The 20,000-nt window shown below is 39.3% G+C and overlaps 1 protein-coding gene across 1 annotated transcript in view; it reads left to right on the top strand.

Annotated features, from left to right (window-relative positions):
* bbs9 (Bardet-Biedl syndrome 9) overlaps positions 1-20,000 on the top strand; it is a 217,983-nt gene that overhangs the window by 116,608 nt on the left and 81,375 nt on the right. Inside the window, exon 20 of the mRNA XM_062423178.1 lies at positions 10,865-11,114. Within this exon, the coding sequence (XP_062279162.1) occupies positions 10,865-11,114 (250 nt within the window). The remainder of the gene's footprint in view (positions 1-10,864; positions 11,115-20,000) is intronic.

The following is a 20,000-nucleotide window of genomic DNA, read 5'->3' as shown; positions in this document are numbered from 1 at the left end:
TGCAGCCTTATTTATTTTAATGATGCAAACTAACTTCGCCAAACAAACCTTGTGAACACAGCTGTTTCTGCAGAATGCTTTTTACCATAATTATTCAAAATGTTATTATGCAACAGGTGCGTCAGAGGAAAGTAATGTGAAAACAGCGAGAAGAAGTCCTGCACGCTATCTCACTTTCTGCTGGAATATTTATTAGTTCCACCTGATGAAGATCGGACAGGCCAAAATGTTGTGAACTCATAAATATTCCAGCATTAAGAGTTTTTTTTCTCATGGTTACCACAATAATAATAACAAAACAACATATTAACTCTAAACTTCCAGCTTAGCCTAAATCTCATATCCTGTCTCACATTCAAGCAGCATCACACTTCACTTCTAGACCTTTGACCTCCTGTAGCCTCCATGCAGGTGAGGTCATTCCAGGTGAGAGTTTTCCCTCCGTGGGATTTAAAAGCAGGAATGTCACGGATCAGAATAAAGCCACGGAGAAGAATGGAGGGAGGACAGAAAGGTGGAGAGGAAAGATGGAAGAGGATGAATCACCATTTGTCATTTATTCAACCACTCATCCATACATCTGCCTCCTTTCTTCTTCCACTCAATCAATTCTGTTCATGACACTATTGTGAAAGCACTTTAAACTTTTACACAGTCAGTCAGGCATCATTCATTCATTCATTCATTCATTCATTTTCCACACCTCTTATCCTCTCGAGAGGGTTGCAGGGGGGCTGGAGCCAATCCCAGCTGTCATTGGGCGAGAGGCGGGTTAAACACTGGACATCACAAGGCTCACATATAGTATAAACAAACAACTATTCACACCTAGAGGCAATTTAAAGTGACCAGTTAACCTAACCTGCATGTTTTTGGTCTGTGGGAGGAAGCCGGAGAACCCAGAGAGAACCCAGAGAGAACCCAGAGAGAACCCAGAGAGAACCCAGAGAGAACCCAGAGAGAACCCAGAGAGAACCCAGACAGGCACGAGGAGAACATGCAAACTCCACACATTTATTTGGCCATTATATAATAATTTATTTAGCTTGAATTCATCAAAAATTAAATGTAATTATCCATAATCATGGGTTTCAGTGCAATGTTGTGGTCTACATGATGGTTTAATGTGGTGATCCCACAGTCACGAATAATATTTTTGTAAAATTCAGTCAGTAATTTCACAATTTTGACATAAAACTGGTCAAATGTTAAGAAACTAACCCAACAATAAACACATTTGTAATCTAATTGATCTTATAAAAATAGTTTGAAGACATGGCATAATATTTTTATATCATTAATGTGCTAAGCTAACTGGAAAATCACCTTTTAATTGAGAATAAGAGCTTTTTCTACATACAAAAAATGCTAAAGATAACATGCAAATACTTAAGTCTACATAGTTTTAGCCACCAAAAAATGTAAGACACCACATGCCTCCCCTGTCCTCAGTGGAATTAGGGTTACAGGTATAATGAAATCCTTTGACTCAAGACCAGTGAAGACAGAAAAATAATGAAAAAGATGAAGTAATCTTATTTTAGGACTCCCTTTTTTTTCTTCATCCCATTAAACAGACATTCAACAGACACTCTGCTGCCAGAATAAACATTAAAACATGTAGCAGAACATTAAATGACCTAAGACCTACATGTCATTTGTCACATTAGTCTAGATTATGTGATTATCCAGCTGAGCTACAAAGTGCAATGAATGTTAAAAATTCCAAAAATGTCAGTCAGAAAACAACGAGAAGGGTTTTTGTTTTTCTTTCCTTCCCAGAAACATGATTTAAACAGGAGGAGTCCTTCTGACAGCTGATGTATACACTCATAAGTTTTTATCTGATGTTAAATAGAAAGAAATATTTAGAGTGAGAAGAGGACGGGAAGAGGAGAAAGAGGAGGAGAAATTCCTCCTGTCTGCGCTAAAAGAGGTGGATAGAGAGAGAGGAGGAGGAGAGAGGAAAGGAGGAGCGGCAGAGGAAATGCATCCGTGTGGTATCTAACGAAACGTCTCATTTAGTTGCAGCCAACCAGAACACCTCCTCCTCCTCCTCCTTCTCCTCCTCCTCTTCTTCTTCTTCTTCTTCATGCATTCCTTCCTTTTTCTCCTCTCTCTTCTCACTGCTTGTTCTTCTCTTCCTCTTTTCATCTCCTCCTCTTCTTCCCTCACTCTTCATTCTCCTTTGATGATGTCCAATAAACCGGCTATATTGGTAAACACGTCTTTTTCTCTCCATTATGGCCCTCGAAAATAAAATGGTGTTTTTTTTTTTCCTCCCCCAAAATCAGAGCTTCTCCACAGTGACCTCCAGAGTTAGTCAGTTTTAAGTTTAAACAACGTAGCGTGTTCGGGGAAAACAGCTTTTATAGAAAAGCTGTTATATCGGTCACAAAACAGATGGTAGCAGTAACATTGCATTTCATTGTTTCTTATTTGGGTCAGTGACAAATAAGGGTTGGCAAGATGAGCAATTTAAAAATATCTTTAAAAATAGTTTTAAAAGCAGCATCAGGTTTGTTAAAATGTACATTTAGTATTTTTGTTGGTTTTATATCATTTGAAATGACATTTGCACCATTTTTTTATAACCAAAAGTCAGACTGAATGCTCCTGAAAAAGTCAAATGGTGTAACCACAAAAGAATAATAAATATTACTTATACTAATAATTACTTGAGATGTTTCCTGATCTCCATGATTCCTCAGATGAAATGTAATATTTAGAACAATTGTATTCCATTACCTTTATTTAATATAAAAGTTATAATGTAAGATCATGCCAAACTAGTTGATATGGTGTTTTATTGAGAATTGAGCGTTTTTAAAGCAAGTTGAATTATTTGGTACAAAGTTTTTATGGTTACACCACTTAGACATTTTTTGCCATAAACCTCTAATATATTCTCTCAAAATGGATTAAAAGCAGAAATTTGATGCTGGGTCCACAAAAAAAGAATGTGTGCAAGTTATTCATATGTTTATTTTCACATTTTAACCCCTTTTTAATTTGACTAAATCACATGGACACAAACAAACATCATTGACCCTTTGACATTTCATTGGAAAAAGGAAGAAGAAGAAACACAATGAGAAAATAACTCCAATGGTGAAAGGCTTCATGCAAGTGTTGTACTCTTTATCGTCCACTTTTGCTCGCAATACACAAAATGTACACAAAACCACCACAGAAATGGAAATAGTACACTGTTTCTTCTTCACTGGTTTTCTGCGGCTGACTTTCGGAGCTTTAATGTGGACGGAGGTATTTACACAAATGAGCTGAAACGCCTGCCGGGTTCACATGATGCTGTTATTGCACGAAAACAGCCTCTTTATTTTTTTAATTTAGCCGGCCTAATGTTAGTATAGTCTCACTCACTATCCTCATCTCTCACTGCTCTTCTCTTTGTGTTGATCCTCTCTTCTCTTATCACTCTTCTTCATCCTTCTTTTCTGTCACTGTATCTCCTGTACTCTGTCTTCCTCCTTCCTCCTCACTGTTTTCTTCTCCTCCTCCTTCTCTCTTATTCATCTTCCCTATCTTGTTTCTCTCTGTCTTCACTCCCCATCCATCTCTCTGCTGTCTCACTTTCCCTGCTGCCTTTTCTTTCTCTTTCCTCCTTCCCTCTGTTTTCTCTAGTTCCCCAACTCCTGTTTTTACCCCTCTGTTTCTTTTTCCTCTCCTCCTCCTTCCCTCTTATTCATCTTCCCTATCTTGTTTCTCTCTGTCTCCACTATCCATCCATCTCTCTGCTTTCTCACTTCCCCTATTACCTTTTCTTGTTCCTCACTTTCTCTTTCCTCTTTCCCGCTGTTTTCTCTAGTTCCCAAACTCCTGTTTTTACCCTCTGTGTGTTTCTTTTTCCTCTCCCCTCTGCTTCTACTTCCCCTCCCTTCCTCTCTCTCTCTCTCTTTTTCTGAACCTCCCTCGCTTGTTCCTTCACCCCCTTTCTCTCTCTGTCTTTCTCTCTCTGTCTCTCTCTCTCTCTCTCTCTCTCTCTCTCTCTCTCTCTCTCTCTCTCTCTCTCTCTCTCTCTCTCTCTCTCTCTCTCCCTCCCCCTCTTTTGTCTCTTTTTCCATCTGTCACTCAGCTCCTGAACAGAGTTGCTGACGCTGTCTGTCTGCCTGCTATTCTTGCATGACCCCCACATTCTCCGCCCTCTGTTTACTTTACCAGAATCCATCATACAGCCGCACAGTCTGCTGCCCTGCACCAGCTTCCTGCAGCCCTAACCAAAAAATTTCTATATGGCACCTGAGAATGTTTCTTTAGGCCTGTACCGCTGCAGAATCAGAATCAATGTTTAGAAAAAGGTCCTCGCTGCACAGAGTCAAACGTCTCTCTGAGCCTTACGGTGATATAAAGAACCAAAAATGTTAAATCAGCAGCATTGAATTTCAGAGCCGCACAGGTTTTTCTTTTATTTCACCAGCTGTTGTTTTAATATGAATCATGTCAGATAGACCTTTGAATCAGTTTGGCTCCGTCTGATTCCCCTTTCAACCTTGGCATCTCTTTACAAGAGGAATTACATCCTTTTTGGACGATTCTGCAACTTGCGATTTTCATCTGTCGTCAACCTCAGCCAGTGCTGGAAATACTTTTTTTATGTAGAGACATGTGAAAAGTAAACGTTGTGGTGGATGGAGACCTGATTTGAATCCCAATGCACATCGACAATCAGATTTAACCTTTTTATTAGGGCTAGGTATCGGTACTTAATACCTTTTTAAGGTATCAACCGAAATAAATCTCCCGTCACACAATACCTGCACCAGCTAGAAAATATGACTATTTGTATGGACTTGCTTGCAGCTAATCAACAGCAAGCGTTCTTGGATTTAACGCCACATGTGATTGGTCCACTGCCACAGCAGCTACAACCCGTCTGTGGTGATGCAGTCGTGGTGAATTTAAGTTAGCGCTCTTAGCAGTTCAGCAGCCAAGATGCCACCTAAACGCTGTAAAGTGTGTCTACACCACATGACTGTTACACCGGATAAAAGACAGAGCACTAAATATGTGATGGGTATCCAATGAAGTACTCAGTTGGTATCAGTATCACTTAAAGGTACTTGGATTGGTATACTGGTATCCTAATTTTTTTATAATTTACCCAGCCCTACTTGTTAATTACCCTACCTGTACCTTAGCCATAGTTTGCCATAATTACAATCTTGCCTATCTAACCTTAACGTTATGTCTAATATCTTTTGTAATACAGGTGCACTTAAAAAACAAAACAAAACTTTTAAAACTTTTTTCTTGACAATAAATCAACGAGGAGAAACTGATCAATGTTTAAAGCAAACAGACTGAAGCTCCATCTGGAATGACAGAAAACCAAAAAGAAAGAAGAAAAAAGAAGCTACGGTTAGTTATGATGATGCATTGAGCATAATCTTTGGGTTCGTATTGAGACTGAATGATGAAACATCTCAACCCCATCAAATTCATGCTGGTGGCCTTTCGTATCTCTTTGAAGGAGAAGGAACGCCCACAGACGTGCTCAACTCATCAATTTCTTTTTTATTTAAGCAGCACGCTACTGAATCAAAGCTGGACATCGGGATCCTCGCTGATTGCTCAACCAGATTTCTTTAGTCCCTCTGTCGATCGTTCCAATCCTTTCTCATCTCCAACATGCCTCCATCGCTCCGTTTCTTCGTCATTTTGTCCATAAACTATTTTCTTCCTTTAAACATCACCAAGTAGCCAATGCTTATAAGAACTGACACTTTAAACTGCTGCTTTCATTTTACAAACAACCAAGAAAACACTACTTGAACATTAATATTTACTAGTTTAGTTAATTAAATTTGCACATATTTAGAATTCACTCCACTGCACTGAAAATCTCAATTATGTGCCATTGCTGCCCATTCAGATTATAGGTTCCTTTCTACCATATTAGGGCTTGTGATACTCAGTAAGCAAGCATTTACAGTAATTGGTTGTATTTAAGGTTGATTGCACCCAGAAGTTGCACAGCGGAAAAAGAAAAAAAAAAGTGTTGTACTGTATACTTAACTGTACTAAATCTAGCCTTAAGATATATTTTTTTCCTAGAACAAAGAATTCACTGATATGGTCAAGGGAAGCGATTGTGTGAATGATTTTTCCCCCCGGAGACTGACTGTACGACATTGTTCTCACAGAGCCGTAACTCCGGCTTCTCAAATGACTTTCCCAGTCATGATGAGGATGTCAGGACTGAGAGATTGCCGTCTGAACCTTTGCCCGTCTCCTTGGGAGTCCTCCAAGGTTGTATGCTGGGCCCGGGAACATTTTATCCACGGCCATCCAGCAATGTTGCAATCACATCTGGGATTTCCCCACTGTCAAACCTAATTTTCCTGATTCAGTCTGTGGATGTCTCTATAGTCTTCGCTGTATATAAAAAAATCAAATAAAGAAATAAGAGCTTTTAACCACTTGTGTACACCTTCATCCAAAGTGACAGTAACAGTGAGATGATGAAACTAACTCATGTGGCTTAATTAGTGAAGTTATATCCTCTAGTAAGCTTATTGTTGTTTGATTTAGGATTTTCCAGAGTAACATAATGAGTGTAGTGGTTGGAAATGAAACTTTAATTCCCAGATCATCATCATCATCATTATAAGTAATCATAATAGAAAAGCATATGTTCTGTGTCTCATGGTGCATCATAAGAAGCGACCAATGCAACTGCAAGCATTTACATGTTTTTCTTCAGTTTGTAAGTCCGGATGGGAAAAAAATGTTTTCTCATCATTTCACTGACACCTGAAACAGCTGCAATAAATTATTCAAAAGCAGTTGCTTCATAGAGTTTGATCAGTGGTGTGAAAACAAACTACACAATAGATATCACATTTTTTACCATTCATTCAAAAACTACTATTAAATCTTTTTCTTCTGGTCATTGAATCTGTCAAAGATGAAATGTATACAAGGAATTTATATATTCATGCATGATCATGTTATGTAGTAACCATGGTAACCTATATACACAGCCGCAGATGAGTGCAGAGATGTCCCCCTTGATCAATCAGAGAGTGAAAAGTTAGTCTAGATAGATAGATAGATAGATAGATAGATAGATAGATAGATAGATAGATAGATAGATAGATAGATAGATAGATAGATAGATAGATAGATAGATAGATAGATAGATAGATAGATAGAAGTGAGTGAAACATGGAGATCACACAGCAACTATCCCCCAGAACAAGACTAACTGTCTTTATTATTGATTAATTACATATGAGGTGAAGTTGCCATCTTGACTAATAATGCTCATAATAAATGATTTCTTTGTTGAAATAAGCAAACAAGGAGCATGTAAGTGTTGAATTAGCCTACTGTCAATCACAAGAATTAGATTTTTTCCATGTTTCCAGCTAACAAAGTATCAACAAAGTCAGCGTAACATGAGCAATACATTAGCCACAAGTGTGTTGTTTGTGTCTACACGGGAGGCATTCAGGTACAATGCTGAGTGTAGTTCATCTGTGTTTTGGAAGTGCTCAGAGCCCAAACCCACAATCACTGTAGTTACACATGTACAATGGAGCATGAGTAAACAATGTAATGACTAAGAAGAAGTGGGCGTTAAACATGGCCGAGACACTTACTATGTTGATGTGGTAAAACACTGATTATAACACTGGCTGTTCCAACTTTCCAATTAATAAGTAACCTGTAAGTTCATATTAGGTTATGCTTACTTCACTTGTTTCTTTGGAAATAAAAAAGCGAGTATCTTAAAAGACATTATATCGTGCCTGAATAAATTAAGATATACTAAGTTGATGGAGCAAGAAAAAGGATATCTCAAGTCATGTTTCAAGCTTACTGCTCTTCTTCAGACTGTAGTGTCCTATTACATTTACCTGCATTGAGAGCTGCAGTGTGCTGACTTTTTAATCTTGCTTTCACAGACTTTATTTGGCGCAGCACCTGCTTTCCTACTCTGGATGTGTGCACGTCCACCACAGTTTTTTTTGATATAGTAAATTAAGTAACATAAAATAAAATAAATGAGACAAATCAAGTAAATACAGGTGAAAAAGTTCATTTCGAAGCTGATTTCCTGATTTCACCTCTTTTTAACTGGTTGTGAGTGTTTCCATTATTAAACATACACCTGTGCAATCTCATGCAATCCAGTACAACAGCTCTGCCATAAATTATACCTTAAAAAAGCTGAATGCACTCCAGCACACCACAATCCCCTACTATGACCTCAATAATAAACACTGAGGTGAATTATCACCTTTCTAATAATGTCAACAAAAACTGAACATGTGTAAGCTTCTTTAAAGGTATAATTTATGGCAGACTCGTTGTATTGGATTGCATTAGATTGCACAGGTGTTCCTAATGAAGCGGCCAGTGAGTGTATTTTAATAAACTCTTAGCTTTTTGCTCTGAAGCACTCAGAAAACTCCACATCGTCGTCCCTCTGCTCTCAAAACAAACTTCACTCTCTAAAAAAGAAAAACACTCTTCAAACATTGAAACCTCCTTCTGGAATCAACACGAAACATTCACCGACAGAACATTAAACTCTTCACTTCTTCAGAAAGTGGTGAGCGTCAGATAACACAAACTTCCTCTTGTCTTCAGAGATCAGTGAATAATACAATCCCTTTATTGTTTCTGCTGACAGGAAGAAAGAAGAAAAAAAACATGTCTCTCCTATTTCTGCACTTTGTCTTAATTTATCGCTCTGGCCTCGTTCCAAACATGCTTCGCTCCACCTTTCATTGCCTCCTTTCTTCTTGTTCAGGAGGATGAATGTCTGCAGTTTGAGGCTAGAAGACATTTAATTTTCCTCCGCAGCATGTGGAACGTACGTGTCAGAATGAGCGCGTGCACGAGCGTGCCAAGTTTCCACAGAAACCTGCAGTCATGTTGTTCCAAGTATTTGATAACCTGGTGAGGTATTGTGGTAAGAATAGGTCACCCACCCACCTCCCATGTCTCCTCCTCCTCCTCCTCTTCCTCCTCTTCTTCCTCCTGCTCCTCCTCTCTCATTTTCTCTCCAACCAGACTTATTTTTTCTCCCCCCCCCGCCTCCCCTCTGCTGTCTTCTCTTTCAATCGTCCTTATCTCTGTTCGTCCTCCGTCTTTCCCACTCTTCTTATTCACTGTCTGTAATATCTGCCTTCCTCTCTGTCATCATCTCATCACCTTGACCTTCTACAACCCTCTCTCTCTCTCTCTCTGTCTCTGTCGGTGTCTCTCTGTCATCATCATTACAGGGTTGATTACCTGTCATTATGGCTCATTAGGGGCCTATCAGCATGGCGGCAGGCAAGGGGGAGGAGGCAGTGGGGGTAGGGGGGGTAAGGGAAAAGGGGAGGGTAGGAGGGTATCTGTCAACACCCCCCCCACCACCACACCTCCACACAGGCATGCACACGCACACACACACACACACACACACACACACACACACACACACACACACACACACACACACACACACACACACCAACCTCAGACTCACCTATCCAATGTCACCGATTCAGCCTGGTTACGGGTTCAGAGGTTTGTAATAGCATGAGTTATAGAGTGTGTGTGTGTGTGTGTGTGTGTGTGTGTGTGTGTGTGTGTGTGTGTGTGTGTGTGTGTGTGTGTGTGTGTGTGTGTGTGTGTGTGTGTGTGTGTGTGTGTGTGTGTCTCCCTCCTCTTTTTTTTTTTTTCAATTCTACATGTTTTATTATTTTCTTGCTCTTTTATAAATGTCAAGAACATCGTTAAAGCATCAACATTTAAGGTCAATGATTGGTCATTAAATCTTTGTTTTTCTTTTCTTTTCCGCATTTGTCCTCCTCTTCTTTTTCTTTCCCAACCCTGTTTTCTAGAAATTAGGTCTGAATACGATGATTAAACAGCAAATACGTGTAGCCAGACACGTAGCGCTGGATGAGTTATGTTTTCTCTCAACATAGAGAAAGAGAAAAAGTTTGGCAAGTTACAAAAATCTTGATAACGAACATATGAGTGAAATGTGAAATTACTTATTAATCTTACAGTCAAATACCTGCAAATAGAAACTGCAGCAATATTTAACTTGTTATGGTTATATTAAACCGCTGGCAGCATTTGGTTAAAGTTAGGGACACACTGAACATGTTTTTGCTCCTGTGAACAGGCATTACAGCATAAATGGGTAAACTATTTAACACGTATATTCATATAATACCTAAAAGGACAGGGTTTGTGTCCTCAGTTCATTCTTCTTTATCCTCATCTTCTCTTTTAATCCATTCCCCTTCACTTCTTTTGTATTATACAGTATTTCTTTCCCTCTCCACTGCTTCCTCCTCATCTTTTCTCCCCCTCTTCTTTCCCTCTTCTTTTCATGCCTTCCCCACTATTCCCCCCTAACCCTTCCCTCTTTTCCTTCCTCTTCCTCTTCCCCTTCCTGCCCTCTAACCCTCTGTTCTTGTTAATCCTTCTAAACTTTTTTTTTCAAACTGATTTGATTTTTACACCATTAATACAGAAATTTGTGTTCATATAATTGACAAATCAATCATATGAACTGGTCAACATTTTTTTTTCTGTAAATATATTTCCAATGAGAATATTCACATGAAAGTTTCACCAGACTTTGGTATTAACTAAAGAAATCCACACATATAAAGAAATCAAAAGGAATTAAGTCCATAAATAAAGTTATGTGTAAACCTCTCTTTCCTTTCATTCTTCTTATTTGCTCTTCCTCATCCTCCTTTCTCCCTCCACCTCAATAATTTGTCACATTGTGAAACTCTGCAGAATCATTAATCATCAGTGAAATCATGAGTGAAATATGAACATCTGAACTCTTATATCCTCTCGTCCTCTTGTCTCTCCTCAGGGTTGGGAGGAGAGCTGCGACGCCGCCGTCTCCCACCTCCTGCGCTCCTGTCTTTCACGGAGCCCCAAGGACCAGGCCACCTCTCTGGCCCAGGCTGGAGGCCCCGTGCTGGGTCTCCCTCGCGACACCGCCCGCCTCAAGAAACACATCACCCTGATGTGTGACCGCATCGGCAAGGGAGGCCGCCTCACGCTGGCCTCCGAGGCCAATGTCCAGGTCCCAGCGCAGGTCCAGAACCTGGCAGCTCCTGGTGAGTCACAGAGGACGACGTTCAGTGGTTCCTCTGCATGTAACCACAACACACACTCAAATAAAGACAGTTTCCATAGCAACATGTTTACTCAAAAAGCTGTGCCAAGTGGCGTACAAGTTGAGATACACAAAGGATAAAGTTTCATAGTACATTTTTTATATTTTTTCAGCATTATTTTTCACCAAATTACCAAAATGACATCATGTTCAGTTCATTCAGTGGGAGGGTGAATCCAGATGTAGTTAATGCAGCTCATAGATTCATACCTCTTGTTAATTACACTAATTTTTCTGAATTATATTTCATCCAGTTCAGACTTACATGTGTTTCAGCCACTTTACAGCCTGGATAGCAGCGGGTTTATTTACAGCTCACGTTACAACTGCATTTACCTCACAGAGTCTGACTTCTGTTTTTCCCTTTGTGGATAAATGCCTCCAATTAGGATTTCGTGTCAGTGTAAATGGGTTCGTTTGAGACTCACCTCACCAAAAAAAAAGCATCAGGCCATTTGGTGAAAAGCTTTAAACGACATACAATACAGTAACAGTTTGTGTTTTCCTGACAAGCAACCTCTTCTCTTAAAAAGCAAAAGAAGACATCTGATGTAATCTCACACCAGGGAAGAGCTCGAGCTGAATGGTCGGGGGTTTAAAAAGCACTTTGAGATCACAAACCGAACAGTCTGGTGTCTTTTTTGTCTTTTTCAAGCCTCGAGAAAAACACATCTTTATTCTTCAGGAGCTGAGTCCAAAAACCGCTCTGTGACTTCTGCTTCCTGAGGACTCGCAAAACTGTACAATGCTCCCTTTTAAAATGTTTTACTGTATTACATTTAAAAAACAAAGCACAAGGTCTTGAGTCCAAACTGGCTTTTTCATCAAGTACAGAGGTATTAAACAACAAACATATGATCATATTCAAGCCGTGAGCAATCAGAGCAATTTAAGTGGCCTAAATTAAACGCAGTGCTTTATAAGTGGCGGATCAGAAAAACACTCATATTAGATGTTAGCCAAAAAAAACATTTCACAATACACAGTTGATTTTTGAAAAGCATCTGCATTACTAAACAGCTTTATCAAATATTTTGGTAATTTATAATATATTTTCTTCTTTTTTATGACGTATTTTATCATTAATTGCTGTCCAATTTTTAACAGATTATATAGCAAAAGGGTGTGGTGGAGTAAGATTAATCTGTTGCATTTACTAAAGGCATGTCTTGTTATTTGTGTGTGTGTCTGTGTGTGTGTCTGTGTGTGTCTGTGTGTGTGTGTTTTGGTGGACAGCCTCATATAAGCTGGTCCCCTGGTGAAGATTTTAGGCTTCGGCAGGCAAAAACATGGCGCCTATTCATGGTACGCTTTACAGCTAACACACAGAGACACAGTATTTAAATGCATCTGTACACACACACACACACACACACACACACACACACACATGCAAAAAAAGACGACAAACATACACACAGCCACGCCAGATATGCAGTGCAGACACACTCGTTAAAACACGGATATACACACATACGACACGTTGGCATGTACAGTTGCCTTTGCAAGGTAGGCACACTCATAAAATCATGCATACACACACACACACTCACACACACACACACACACACACACACACACACACACACACACACACACACACACACACACACACACACACACACACACCTTACGGATCATTTAGTCTTGGCTGAGGTTTATAGAAGTCTTTCTGACATGATCATCAATTACAGTGTGTGTCCTTCTCCTCCCTCCTTCCTCCCTTCATTCCTTATCCTCAGTCCTCCTCCCTCCGTCTCTCCTTCGTGTATGGGTTTCATTTATAAAACTATAATGGAGAAATAAAACAGATTTGACTCATTATATTCTACATGTGCAAGATATTGTGAGAAAAAAAAGGAAGCTAAAAGAACAAGATCTCGTGTTTTTCGTTTATTAAGAAGCAGCATTTAAATCTACGTGGTAAATTGGGCAGAAACACACTAGAGCCTAACTGATACTTGTTTTTTAGGCCAATACTAATATTGATATATGTGAGTATGTGGGTTTTCAATCACTATATACTCCATTTACTCTACGCTTAAACACTTCATACGTCTTCAGCAACAAAACAGCCAAGTATAAATGCAACCAAGAAGCATCAGAGATATAAATGAGATATCTCAAACCACTCTGTGATGAAGCTTTTCTGTATAGAACATATTTGAAGAACCTGCGCTGTTATTCAGCAGCGTCTGTTAGAGCCCGACAGATATATCGGTCAGCCGATATACAAAATACAATATAATATAATATAATTCCTTCCTTCCTCCCTTCCTCTTTTCCTTTCTCCCTCCCTCCTTCCTTCCTTCTGTCCTTCTTTCCTCCATCCTCCCTTCCTTCTTTCCTTTCCTCCCTTCCTTCCTCCATCCTGTCCTTCCTCCTTTCCTTTCCTCCCTCCCTTCCTCCCTCCTTTCCTTCCTTCTTCCTCCGTTCCATCCTTCCTCCCTTACTTCTTTCCTCTGTCCTTCCTTCCTCCCTTCCTCTTTTCCTTTCTCCCTCCCTCCTTCCTTCCTTCCGTCCTTCTTTCCTCCATGCTTCCTTCCTTCTTTCCTTTTCTCCCTTCCTTCCTCCCTCCTGTCCTTCCTTCCTTCCTCCTTTCCTTCCTTCTTCCTCCCTTCCTCCCTCCTTTCCTTCCTTCTTCCTCCCTTCCATCCTTCCTCCCTTCCTTCTTTGACTCGAGGACAACACAAGGGTTAAAATACATAAATGCATAAAATATGTAGCACGTAACAGTTCCTGTGTGCGTATTGATCATTTGGAAGTGTTTAAAATATTAATTGCATTTGAGATAAAAGACTTCTTATATATATTCCTGGCATATATCTTGTCCAATATGTCCGTTGTTTTTTTTAAAGTTATATAGGCAGCATTGTTGTTATGTAGTTAGCGATAGTTATTTATAATTATTAAATTTCCGGTGAAGTTTACTGTTTCAGAGCACTGACGGCATTTTATACAATAAAGTTTATTGTCAAATCATAAAATATAATGCCTTCATTACATATCTTTGTGTTTTTAAGGGATTATTGCAAAAAATGCATGTTTATATCGGCCTTTATATTCTTTATATGTAAAATTATCAGGTGATATATCGACATCGGCCTCAAAAGTCCAGTATTGGTCTGACCCTAGTGTCTGTGAGTTACTGGGTCTTGTAGTTAATTATTGGATGGTATGTTATGTATATTGGAGCCTCCTGGTGACACCTGGGCAAAGTGTTTCCAGCCTATAAGAACGAGGTCCTATCATCCACGCTTACTTTGGTTTCCCTTAGTTTAGCTCGTTTGGTTTCTCTTTTCTTCTTCTTTATTTCTTGGAGGCACTCTGCTTGTCGTGTGAGGATGAGGAGGAACATTTCAATAACAAGGCAATTCAAGGGGCTTTATATAAAACATTAAATGCATCAAGGGTACAAAAGCAGCACATGGCAAAATAAAAAGACATTTAAATATGATTAAAAGTGTTAAATTGGAAATAAAATGAAGGTATAATGGAATAAGACAGATAAAAACAGGAGAATAAAAACCAGTCGCAAACAGAAAAGTCTTCAGCAGTGATTTAAGAGAAGTAAAAAGTTGGAGAATATGCAGTCTTCTTGGAGTTTGTTCCAAATTTGTGGAGAATAAAAACCAAACGCTGCTTCTCCAGGTTTAGTTTGGACTCTCGGAGACAGAAAGCAGACTTGTCCCAGACCACCTGAGAAGTCTGGATGCTTCATAACATAGCAGCAGATCACTAATGTATTTTGGATCTAAACTATTCAGGGCTTTTTAAACCATCAGCAGTATTTTAAAGTCTTATATTTTGACAGACAGGAAGCTCAGTGTGCAGATATGAGCAGCTGTCTGATTGACTTTTTGGGAGAGACCTGTGAAGACTCTGTTACAATAATCAAATCTACTGAAGATAAATGCATGGACAAGTTTTTCCAAATCCTGCTGAGACATAAGTCCTTTAATTCTTGATATATTCTTCAGGTGATAGCAGGCTGACTTTGTAACTGCATTAATATGAGCTGTTGAAACTTAGGTCTGAGTTCATGACTACACCAAGATTTCTGGCTTTGTACTTTACAGCATCCACACATTATCTCATCTCTCATGCACACGTTACACCACTAACTTCACTGATATCAATACTCCACATCTTAATATTCACTTCATCGTTGTTTGAGGACCTCCTGTATAGTTTTATTAGATACTTTGGTTGTGCCTCAGGTAGGTTTTTGGTTTGGCGCATGGTGTTCATTACACGCTGATTAAGTCATTGGGTCCAGCTGTGTGTTTGCGTTGGCTTTGTGTTTTGTTTGCCAGCTGTTCTGGTTTTAGGAGATGCACCATGTGTTGTTCTCGGCTGTTGGAGGCGATGCTCTCTGGCCCGATGTCAACAGAAGGTTAGCGTTACTGACCTGATGAGCTGTGTGTGCAGAGATTTACCCGCTAGGCTTTACTGGCATTTCCTCTTTGGGTTACGTCTGTTTTTTTATGGGTTTTTTCTTTGTGTAGTGTTACACCGACATGGCGTTTAAAAAATTGCTATACCAGTACCAATCCAAAGTGATACTGATACCAACTGAGTACTTCATTAGATACCCATTAACACATTTAGGTCTCTGTCTTTTATCTGGTGTAACAGGCGTGTAGTGTAGACACACTTTACAGTGTTTAGGTGGCATCTTGGCTGCTGAACTGCTAAGAGCGCTAACTCAAATTCACCACGACTTCACCACCAGAGGCGGGTTGTAGCTGCTGTGGCAGTGGACCAATCACATGCTGCGTTAAATCGAAGAATGCTTGCGTTGATTGGCTGTGAGCAAGTCCAAAGCTCTGGGTACAAAAAGGATCGATTGCAGGTATAGTTTGACAGGAGACGTTTTGATACTACTTGGTATCAATTTATTTAATACCTAGCCATAATGGTTAGTTTCAGATGTTTATGGGGAGCCTGTTGTCTGCTGTTTTTAAATGTAGAAATACCTGCCACAAGGAGTATGAAGGCTAGCGATGAGTATCAGTACGTTTTTGTCAGCAGTTAGGGGGAAATGCTCTCTCCTCGTGTCCAGTGGGTCAAAACAGGATTTTCTGGTAGATATCAATAACTTATTATACTGTCCTAACTTACTCACTTTCCTTTCCTCTAAATTCTTTAAGGTGCCTAAAAAAGCATTTGTAAATGACTTTAATAAGAAGCAGTTAGTACAGATAGCTGATCATGAGGTGTTAGTGTTATAGAGAGGAAACATGATTGTGAGGTGTTTTGGGGAAGAGAGATTTTGTCCAGACGCGGTAGCAAATAAGAGCGTGTTTCCTTCTCTACTGTAGAATAGTTAAGCTGGTATGAATTTTTTTGAACTTATCAGAGAAGAAACAGACCGATATATCAACCTCCTCCCTCCCCTCCAACAAAACCACACCTGCCCCATCATGACAGTCATCAACGTCAACCTTGAATGGCTCATCGAAGGGCGGCGCAGCCAGAACCGGAGCAGCATAAAGGAGAGTTTCCACGTTATCAAATGCTATCTGACACTGACAGGACCAGACAGATTTATCCCTAGTCTGTCAGATCGTAACTACAATTAAAAAGTTATTACAGAAAGCTTGGTAGGAACTTACCAAACCTAAAAATTATGGGAAAAATTGAAGCACTCAAAGGTTCAGACGTGTTTAATGAGAGGAAAAATGTTCCATCTTTAATACGAAAGACTCTAACCTGCATACCGTCACATATGTGCAATTAAAAAAGTCATTAAGTTAACTTAAGTGTATGCTCGTAGCTAAGACTCACTTTATTTTTAAATGTAGTTTCCATCCATCGATAGTTAGGTGTTGGAGAGCAACTTCTTGGATGTGGATAATTCCTGGACTACTGAAGCTTGTTTATTCAATTAGGCACAATTGACTGACTGATGAACACATGAAGGAACACTAGCAGGGAACACAAATAAGACACACTCAGACTCAGACGATGCAGTTACACACAGTTTACTTCAGTTCAGCGATGCTAGCACACAGTTTTCTAACACTTCTAAATGACATTAGAGGTTCTTACAGCTCTGGATTGCATTTGCCGTATGACTTATAGAGACTTTGCCCTGAATGGAAGGATTTAACTAACCAACATTAACTGGATGTAAACATAGACATACACTTAATTTGAGAGTACTGAGTTGATTGAACAGTAATTATTACTCTGCACAGGACAGAAGGAATCAAAGCTCTGATTCAAATGGACCAAACATCCTGTTCCACGTGTTTCTGGACACATATGGTTACACGCTGAATTTACAATGCTCCACATATTCAACAAAGTCTACAGACAAACCTTTAGTCTGAGAATTAATTAATTAGTGTGTGTGTGTGTGTGTGTGTGTGTGTGTGTGTGTGTGTGTGTGTGTGTGTGTGTGTGTGTGTGTGTGTGTGTGTGTGTGTGTGTGTGTGTGTGTGTGTGTGTGTGTGTGTGTGTGTGTGTGTGTAAAAGAGAGAGACACACACAGAGAGAGAGAGAGTGTGGTCTATTAAATTTTAAGGGCTGATAAAAGTCATTATGGTGATTACAGTAATTCAGCACAAAGTTCAGTGGAACAGAACTGAATCAATTAATTAAGTGCATTTGTTTGTTTGTGTGTGGTGTGTGTGTGTGTGTGTGTGTGTGTGTGTGTGTGTGTGTGTGTGTGTGTGTGTGTGTGTGTGTGTGTGTGTGTGTGTGTGTGTGTGTGTGTGTGTGTGTGTGTGTGTGTGTGTGTGTGTGTGTGTGTGTGTGTAAGAGAGGAGAGAGAGTGAGTGTGTTCCTGTTTCTGTTTTCTTGTCATGTGGTCTCCCCTCTCTTCTCTGGACTACTGCCAAAATTCACACACACACACACACACACACACACACACACACACAGCGCCGCAGTAAACAGTCGTTTGTTAGCCGTCTCAGATGTTGCTTTTTCACCCGCCCGTAAACATACACACTTGTTTACATTTCCAACAACACGGCGGCAACCGTTTCCCTCCAAGACCACAGACGCACGCACACACACACAGACGCACATGCACACACACACTCACACTATCGGATACCACACAACAAGCCCCGCTTCATCGGTCTGAAGTGTGCGTGTCTGTGTGTTAATGTGTTTATGTGAGAGTTTTCTGGAAGTAAAAACCTTACAACACACACCCACTTATAAACAGAGACTGACACTGACATTATCGCTCTATTTGTTAGTGGCTGACGTCAACTTTGTCTTTCATCCAAACATAGAAAGAGAGATTCTGATGCAGGGTGTGTAAAGCAATTTAGAGTTAAAAGGAAAGGACAATTAGGTTAGTGAAATCCTCCTCCCCATGTATGACATAATAAAAAAATACAATATATAACAAAAAAAGGAAAAAATATACAACAGAGTTAAAGTAGTAAGATATACAAATGTGATCAAAGATATAATTACTAATAATACAACACTGAAGTTATAAATCCATAACATTTTCATGACTTCAAACCCTGTTGAAATGTTTGGATCAGTGACAAATAATGGTTGTAAAGATGAGCAATTCAAAAATATCTTAAAAACTAGTTTAGAACAATTGTATTCCATTACCTTTATTTAATAAAAAAAAAGTTATAATGTAAGATCATGCCAAACTAGTTGATATGGTGTTTTATTGAGAATTTACTGTTTTTAAGCAAGTTGAATTATTTGGTACAAAGTTTTTATGGTTACACCACTTAGACATTTTTGCCATAATCCTCTAATATATTCTCTCAAAATGGATTAAAAGCAGAAATTTGATGCTGGGTCCACTAAAAAAGAATGTGTGCAAGTTATTCATACGTTTATTTTCACATTTTAACCCCTTTAAATTTGACTAAACTACAAAATGTCACTGACCCTTATACACATTCAGTCTTTGTACTGTAGTGTTTTTAATTAGCAGAGTCCTCGGCTCTCAAACTGGATTCAGACTTCTTACCTAAACACGAGCGATTGACAGGAAGCTGACATCATTTAGTCTAATTTTTTCAATTATTTATAAAAGTCTCAGTGTTTATTGGTCACTACTCTTTTAAACTGTATTAAGTTACCACTGATGCAAATTGAACATTTCCTACTGCGGCTCGACTGCAAAAAAAAAAAAAAAGCGTGCGACTCACCAAACACAGGATGCTTTCATTGTGAAGTAGTCGCCGCAAACACACTGTGTATTTATCATAACTGCAAACACTCATCACAAATTCAAGACTAAACAACACAACATTCACTGTAATTATTTGTCAGAGGACTGTTTGAAAGAACAAGAAGGAGCAGCAGGCAACCAGCTGACTCCTCCGACTCCAACTGCTAGGTCAACAACTTCAAATCACATCATAGTTGCAATTATTTTAGACTGTCTCTTTATTAAAACTACATGAATTTGTTTGGCTGCACTACTAAACTAATATGACAGTTCTCATAAAGTTGCTGCTCAAATTGACCAAGATTGATCATGAGGATTACAGCTAACCCTAACTAACCCTAATAATTTAGATTTTAAACTGTATCTGCTCCAAGATGAACAGACATGATTTATTTTTGGTGCATTAAGTAATAATGGACTGCTCCGACATTCCTCGCTTCCCATTTTTCACTGATCTGTTTGTGCTTTCCTCAGCGTCAGCCGACATTTCCCAAAAATCCATGAAGTCAACATTTAGAGAACATGAGTCAAGCTTTTATACATGCAGTCTGAGAGCGAAACAAAACATTGGCCTTTCCTCAAACACCAGGCCTGTTCTGTTTCACAGTCTGGTCCATTTCCCGCTACTATTGGCTTTTGTGGCTCTTATCTCAACCTTCC

Source organism: Scomber scombrus, chromosome 7 (genome assembly GCF_963691925.1).
Source record: "Scomber scombrus chromosome 7, fScoSco1.1, whole genome shotgun sequence".
Classification (NCBI taxonomy): Eukaryota; Metazoa; Chordata; class Actinopteri; order Scombriformes; family Scombridae; genus Scomber; species Scomber scombrus.
This window is presented reverse-complemented; position numbering and strand designations above follow the sequence as displayed.